The following is an 8,204-nucleotide window of genomic DNA, read 5'->3' on the forward strand; positions in this document are numbered from 1 at the left end:
CGTTTCAAAATTTTCGAGACTCAACATTACAGACTTTGCTTATCGTATCGAAGTCATATGAAGATTAAGTTTAAATTTGGTCGGAAATTCCCGGGTCGTCACATGCTCATCCCTAATGGTCATGTCAGCAGCTTGCCCCAAAAAATACACCATATCCACTCCATCTCACAAATCACTATTATTCGTGGTCTAACGAACATGCATGGTTTAGACAAAATCCAATCTGGTTTTTTAGACCACTCTTATTCATAATACCTGTCATGGAACCACATTGCTGCCACATCAGCGCCACCTCATCGACTTCTTCCTAAGACTTAACCCATCACACACTCTAGTATCCATGACATACCCTTTTACCATCAAATGGACCCACCTAAATTAATTAATACCACTCTTTATCCGTATTTTACAAATAAATAAAGAAAATGAGCGTGATGCAACATGGCTATGCAACGACATTTTCTTTCGCGGTCATCGAAGGAGCTCCTTTGACACCTTGCTAACATTGGAGCCGTTGAAGGAAGCTCCAAAGAAGCCCCCAACAACGGCCCGCTGTGAATGGTCTTAAGCAACAGAGCTAGGGTAGCATTTTTGCTTTAGTAAATACAATCAAAGGTGTTGGTTTCAAATGTAAAAACAAACCCGACTTGATTAACTACTTGGAATTCAATTCGATGTTCTTTTGAGCTGGAAAAGATGAATAAGATCGAAATCAGATTCAATTCAACTAGACATAATAAATGAAAAGAATAAATAAAAAGAAATAAATTATTATATTCGATTGTTTTAAAGATCTTCCATCTCTAGAAAACATACTTTAATACCATTTACATTTTCCCTTTCTATAATCTGTTATCTTAACGTTTACAGTTAACCTTAACCATCTTCTAATAATACTCCAAACCGCCAACTTATACGTACAAACTACTACTTATCTATAGTTCTATACCATCTTCAATACTCGAAAATCCATAACAACTTTAACATCAAACATAATAAATCATACCAACTTCAAGTAACGACGTATGAGGCACATTCAAAATTACATCCGTACCCCTACAATTCCTGCTCAAAAACGAGTACACCACATCAATCGCAACCTTCGAAAATACGTTAGACGATTTCTTTGCTTTTGCATACGAATGCCCGAGTATATACGCAATCCCCGATTCTCGAGCTTTAAGTATCTGATCCGATTCATCATTAAGACTTAACCCCGTTTCCAAACGCCCAGAAAACATCTCCTCGATTTCCTTCAACGACTGCACCAATTTCTCTTCACGATCAGGAAGCGTAAACGTGTGTTCTTTAACAATTTCTTCAACGTTTTCGCTATCGGTATCACTAAACTCGTCCTTTTCTTTTCCTTCGGATTCAACGTACTCCACGAGTGCTGAAACTAACCGGTTCTCGAAGTTGTAGTTCTCATGTGGGACGTCTTTATACCCGTATCGAACTACACATCTAAACATATGATACTCTCGAGGCCCAACCCGGCCCACAAGCACTCGTTCCTCGGGTTTAACATGCGGGACTTGAACCGTTTTCACGCACACAAACACTAAAACTTGATGAAAAGCTGGTAAGTTAGTTACAAAATGACCGAATATTGCGGGTATACCCGTTACCAAATTTGTGTAAACGAGCCCGATTCCCGGGACCCGAACCATACCTAAACTCGGGCCCAGTGAGAGTATCCGGTTCATTGAGACTTTGTTTTCTAAATCGAACTCGTGTTTCTTTAACTTACCGTAGTTCCATACAAACATAACTAACATGAAAGTTAATGATAGGAGTAGAGGGATCCAACCGCCTTCGGGAACTTTAAACAAGGCTGCAGAAAGATAAAGAAGCTCGATTGACCCAAATAGTACAAGAAACGCAGCAGCTGTTACAATCTGTTGCTTCCACACAATTATCATCACCATTGTCATTAAACATGTCGTTACGAACATAACTGTAGTCACCGCTAGCCCTGCACCATCAAAATCGGAAAGCATTACTCCTTTTTGGGTTAAGTGAATATAACTTTGACATTTGAAGTCAAACAGAGACTTTTACTGCAAATTACGACAAAATTTCGAAACTTTAGAGGATAGTTTACAGCATCTAACATTACAGGTCCTACATAACCACCTCAAAATTTAATATTTTTGATGAGAAACTTGCAACAAAATCACCATAATTATAAGAAGTTACAACTCTATATTTGACCTTCAAACTATACAGCATGAACCCGTTGTAAATGTAATAAATTTTGACTTCGTGTTGCTAAAAAGTTTCAAACTTGACGAAGATTTAACTACATAAAACATCATTCGACAACATGTTTGCTAAACGTAACGTTTTTTTTTTCAAGGCTGCTAAGAAACAGTATAATGTTTGACTTCAGAAGTCAAAGAGTATGGAAATTGAGTACCATAAGCATGACCCATCATGTTTGTGTCTCTTAATCCAATTGTAACGGCTAAACACAGGCTCAACAATATCCAATTAACCTCCGGAATGTACACCTGTCCGTATATTTTTCTCGAAGTATGGACGATTTTCACGTGAGGGAAACAATTCAAAGCACAACATTGACTTATAATCGAAAACGTGGCTGAAATTGCAGCCTGACTTCCAACCACTGCTGCAAAAGTCGCCACTATAAACACAGGCCAGAATACAGCTTCTGCACACAAAAACATATGAACTCGTGAACAAAACAAATTCGACCCGTTTAGGTTGTATCGTGTTTTAACTTCTTGCCTGGTATCGCTTTGTAAAAACTACTCTGAATATCTTCGTGATGCCTCGATAAAAACGCAGCCTCACCCAAATATGCAAGAACCAAGCAAGGATACACCAGAAACGTGAACGCTATCTGCGATACGAAAAAAAGTCGGTCAACACTACAAAGCCGGTCAAACCTAGTCAAAGTGGTCAAACCTGGTCATAGTCGGTCGAACTTGGTCAAAGTCATTTGACCCATTACAGATAAGATACAAATAGTGTTGTAAAAGTCGGTCGCGTTGTTTTGAGGGCTCATCCGACGCGTCTCACTAATAAACTCTTAAAAAGTCGGTCAAAGTTGGTCAAATAAAAAAAATTCAAAAAAGTCAAATTTGGTTAAAGTTTGGGCCATAAAATATAACGGTTACCTTAACGGAGAGTGTTGAAAAATGGCCTAAATCAGCAAACATAGTCTCAACGCCTGTGATTGAGAGGACAACTCCTCCTAAAGATAACCAACCTTCACGACCAGTCCTTTTTAGTAATTTCACCATGTAAATAGGAGAAAGAGCGTAGAATATTTGCGGGTTCCACTGGACTATGTTATATATTCCGATTCCAGCAATGGATAGCAGCCACGCAGTTACGATCGGAGCAAACAAGAAAGCTACTCGGTGGGTCCCATGATGTTGAATCGAGAAAAGCCCGACTAAAAGAACACACGAGATCGCAACTACATAATCTGAATTGGAAAAAGAATTAGCATAATGTTGAAAAAAACAGAAACTTTGTAAAATGAAATTTGATTATGTAACTTACTTTCATGAAGACCTGTGACTTTAATTCTAACTCCCGAAACGGCTGAAAGAACTGACAGTACAAACATCTTGAAACGTTTAGAAAAAACTATATAACGAGCAGAACAATGATATAAGGAGGTGCTAGTATGACTAAAGAAACAAAGTTTAGGCGATATTCTGTTTGACCAATTTGACATGTTCTCCATTTTTTAGCTATAAGTTTATCTTATGACCCATTTGAGATCAAACACGACCCAAATCGACCCATCAAAAAGTGAATGGGTTGACATTGTCACCTCTAATATAAATAATCGACAAAACAAATTATAAGGATAATAACCTAATTGTTCAAATGGACTGATTAAGGAGGTTGTATGAACTAAAGAAACAAACTCAAGGCGATATATTGAGGTTGACCACTTTAATATGTTCTCCATTTTTTAGCTATAAGTTTATTTTATGACTCGTTTGAGATCAAACATGTCCCAAAATCAACCCATCAAAAAATGAATGGGTCGAAATTTCCACCTCTAATATATGAGAACTACCTGATATAGCAGGAGTGAAAACACCATCACCAATTGTCATGCAAGTTCCAAGAAGAACAAAAATCAACAGCCCTTTACGGAATTTTGAGTGTTTCTCAAAGAAAGATTTCAAACCAAAACTTTGCCAGGTTTCTGCAGTCTTTTCAACGCCATATTCAGATAGTTTCTCGTCAATTTCTTGCTGATTTGGAAGCATACTTAGTTTTGCATGCCGACAAAGCAAAGAATATAACGCAAAGGTACCACCTTTAACACAAACCATCGGCGAAAAAAATTAAACCATTATGCATTGAGTTATTAAATAACCAAAAATTGCTAGATAATAATTGATTATATGATAATCAAGACTTCAAACAGCTAAAGCACATCCAAACACAAATTCCTATAGCCTAATTTATTACTACTAATTTAACTGGTTGGTTTCAGTGTTGCAGAACTCAGAATTACTCTACGAGTACTCGGTTTTTTCAATGGGGTACTCGGCGATTACCCGGTCAATAACTGTCAAACTTGGTCAACTCGGTCGGTCAACTCAGTCAAACTCGGTCAAACTTGGCCAAACTCGGAATTACTCTGAAAAGCGGTCAAAATTCAGTCAAAACTCGGAAAATTTGTCAAACTCGGTCAATATTAGTCGAAGTCAAATTTGGTCAAGTACTCCCGAGTTGCCAAGTACTCCCTAAAAAGTCCCGACCAAGTACTCCCCAAGTAGCGAGTTTTGCGATCTTGTCTGGTTTAGATATTTTTTTAATATTACGTTGCACATCCAAACAACTCCTTAATACCAGTTAGATTAGACTGAGAAAGGTCAGATGTATACCTTCGCCGTTGTCATCAGCTGACATCACGATGAAGACGTATTTAAGGAGAGCGATTAAAGTGAAAGTCCAGAAGATAAAGGATAGGACACCATAGATTTCTTCATCATCTTCATGAAGGCTTAATTTTCCAGAAAATGTAGTCTTGTAAACATATAAAGGGGAGGTGCTTAAATCCCCATATACAACTCCAAGACTTTGATAAGCCAAACTTAGCACCGCAGAACATGACGCCCTATTCAATTTCTGGTTCAACAAATCATATTCGATTAGCTATGTTGCTTGTATAAGCGTAATTTATTTATTTATTATTTTTTTTTTAATGGTATGTAAATGCAAATTCAAACTAAGACAAAAGAATACCAATTTCTGACTTGCAAAGTTGAAGCTGAAAAATCTTGAAAGTTAAAACGTAACTAGGTAATAATATATACAATAAAGATTGATGTATACTACTTTATGTCTATATTTAAGATTTGTTGAAACATATATATTAAGTATATATGAAAAGGTTCATTACATTATCATCAAAAGGTATGGTAAGTCAAGAAAATGTATTGTTTGTGATGGTCAAATTAGGTATATATGAATCTTGATGACTCATGAAAAACACAAAGTACACAATAATTCTTATACATGAAGGAAAGCCTCGCAAAAGGCATATAAAGTTCACAAAAATCACAGAGAGCAGAGTTTGGTAGAAAGTAGGTTTTATTTTATTGCAGCAGAATACATGCTTTTGTAAGACCTTATAAATAAAAAAACAAAATAAAAAAGAGAGGAAAAAACTTAGTTTTATAATGAATCCTTCTGTGAATTGTGTAATCTAAGTAGCAACCACTGAAATTTACAGTAAAAAACATCCAAAATAAGGTTAATACGTACAAAATTTGAAGCATTTTCAACCCAATTTTCAATCTTGATAACTTCTTATTAAAAAAATAGCTGAAAACAAATCTCACCCATGAGTCAAAAAACTGACATAATCACATAAAGCAGTCATTTTTAAGCAATGCTTATAAAAAACACATGGTTTAAAAAAATCCTCTTTAGGTATTGTGTATAATCCAAATCTAATCAATACCCATTGCTATTCACACTCAGAAACATCCAAAATAAGCCTAATACAAACAGAATTAGCCACTTTGGAAACAACTCTTGAACCTTAAAAACTCCTAACAAAAAAAGATAAATTAATAACTTTCACCCATAAAAAAAAAAATCTTCAATGCAAATTAACTATAAATAGAAATTTAAAATTTCACCTTTCGGTACAAAAAGTAAAAGCAGCACTTTCTTCACATTGAGTAATAAACTGATAATCAAATATGAGAACATACCCATTACAACTAACACATAAAGTTTTCAACTTTATCAGCAAAAGACTAAATCTTGATAACCCATTTCCAATATGAACAGCAAAAATACAAAATACAACTGTTTATTTTCTAAGAAAAAAAAAAATTAGTAACTGACACAGAAATAGATGAAAACAAGCTTCATTTTTTGTTCAAGAAAATTTAAGAATGAGAAGAAGATACCTGGTTTGGAAGGCCATATTCTAGGGATTCAACAGAAGTTCTTGGGTGAAACATGGGATTTTGAAAATTGTGAAAAAAAGAAAAATAGTTATCGGAAGAGAAGAGGTTGAAATGAGTAAAAGAGAGAGAGTGTAGAAGGAAGTTAAAAGAGGAATGTAGGATGTGGGGATGGAGATAAAAGTAGTCAATAATAATTAAATAAAAAAACATTTAATTTAATATATAAATACTCCGTTATAAATAAATAAAATATAAAAATGTATAATGTGTCACAAATCACAAGTCACAACACACACCCTTTGGTCCTTTGTTAAAAGGAGTTGAACAATCTTTTATTTACACTCGTTGCGTACCCCAACTTTCTTGGATGAACAAAATAATACTCCGTAACATGTAAATATGTATATTAATTTAATATTTAATATCGAATGAGCAAAAATTGTATCTCTGAAAATGTAAGTGACAACATCTATTAGACCACTCCCAATTATGACGGACTTCTTCAAAATTTTACAGCGCCACGACAGCTTTCTCTCTCCACTTTCCTCACCACTTCCTCCATAGCACTTTCATAGCACACCATTGCTAACCATAACATACTCTCTCTCTATCACATACAGGGGCGAAACTACATGAGGCGAGGGGGAGCGCCTGCCCCTATTGGATTTTTTTTTTTAGTGTAAAAATTTTGAATCTTCGACTTTGCCCCCGGTGGATTTTTTTTTTTTTTTCTCCAAAACTTTCAACTTTGCCCAAAATTCTTCAACTTTTGCCCAAAAAACCTTCAAATTTTGCCCAAAAACCTCCAACTTTTGTCAAAAAAACCTTCACAATTTGCCTAAAAACCTCAATTTTTTTTGCCTAAAACCTCCACATTTTGTCCAAAAAAACTGCTATGGTTTTTAAATTTTTTTCCCCTGGTGAAAAACATCATAGTTCCGCCACTGATCACATACCCCACAAAATTAATTAAATAAATAAATTTACAACTTTAATACCAATATGTATATGTACAAGTAGGGAATGAAATTAAAGAAGAAAGAGACAAAAATTGCCATCCTCACTTGTTTTATTTCAAGAAATGTTCCAGCACGAAACACCTTATGCTATGGAAGCATATCCATAGCATGACCATTGTCAATGGAGCCCTCTATAGCATGTCCGAAGCATACTCCATAGCATGACCATTGAGAGTGGTCTTAAGAAGTATAGATAAGGATTTTTTTAAAACATAGTTTTTAAGACTATGCTTAAGAAGTTAAGACATTCATAATTTTTTTTTGTAAATAATTAAAAATCATCTCAAATTACTACCTCACTACTTGTAAAGTACAATCATTAAAACTTGATATTTTTTTAAGTATAGGCTAACAATAAGAAAATCCGATAGATAATAGGTTTTTGTATTTTTATCATGATTGTTGTATGTTGATTAGTTTTTGTTTTTGGTCTTCTGTAACGTGGACTCAGTTCTAGTTAGCTTGTCTTTAGGTTGATCTAATTGGATTTTTTTCCGAGCCCCTTCGTTGGTGTTCTCGTTTATCGGTTTGGGAATTTTAATCTATTGATGAAGGTTCTTTTAATTTTAATGATAATCGTTGTTTTAGCAAAAAAAAAAAAAAAAAAAAAAAACAAAAACAAAAACAAAAACAAAAATTCTATTACGGCGTACTCCGGCACTATAAATCTCAGTTAAATACGAAATTTTTCTGGCTTGTTCATTATTATGTTAGTAAGATTTAAGAAGTTACAAATGTCACCAAAATGATTAAATGAGATTCA

General features: G+C 34.8%; 1 protein-coding gene across 1 annotated transcript; it reads right to left on the reverse strand.

The window, feature by feature from the left end:
* Nucleotides 1-783: 783 nt before the first annotated feature.
* LOC139873525 (potassium transporter 1) lies at nt 784-6,543 on the reverse strand. The gene is made up of 8 exons (XM_071861450.1): nt 6,423-6,543; nt 4,884-5,127; nt 4,064-4,309; nt 3,535-3,585; nt 3,144-3,457; nt 2,752-2,866; nt 2,420-2,674; nt 784-1,975 (listed from the first exon to the last, which is right to left on the reverse strand). The coding sequence occupies exons 1-8, from the start codon at nt 6,474-6,476 to the stop codon at nt 987-989; spliced, it is 2,268 nt and encodes a 755-aa protein (XP_071717551.1). The 5' UTR covers nt 6,477-6,543; the 3' UTR covers nt 784-986.
* Between the last annotated feature and the right edge of the window lie 1,661 nt (nt 6,544-8,204).

Source organism: Rutidosis leptorrhynchoides, chromosome 10 (genome assembly GCF_046630445.1).
Source record: "Rutidosis leptorrhynchoides isolate AG116_Rl617_1_P2 chromosome 10, CSIRO_AGI_Rlap_v1, whole genome shotgun sequence".
Classification (NCBI taxonomy): Eukaryota; Viridiplantae; Streptophyta; class Magnoliopsida; order Asterales; family Asteraceae; genus Rutidosis; species Rutidosis leptorrhynchoides.

Excerpts from the sequence above, each read along its gene's own strand:
- LOC139873525 (XM_071861450.1), bottom strand. The coding sequence starts at position 6,476 with ATGTTTCACCCAAGAACTTCTGTTGAATCCCTAGAATATGGCCTTCCA. Across the intron at positions 3,586-4,063 it reads TTTCACTCCTGCTATATCAG|TTCTTTCAGCCGTTTCGGGA; the intron begins GTAGTTCTCATA and ends TTGTACTGTCAG. Across the intron at positions 2,867-3,143 it reads TTTCAACACTCTCCGTTAAG|ATAGCGTTCACGTTTCTGGT; the intron begins GTAACCGTTATA and ends TTCGTATCGCAG.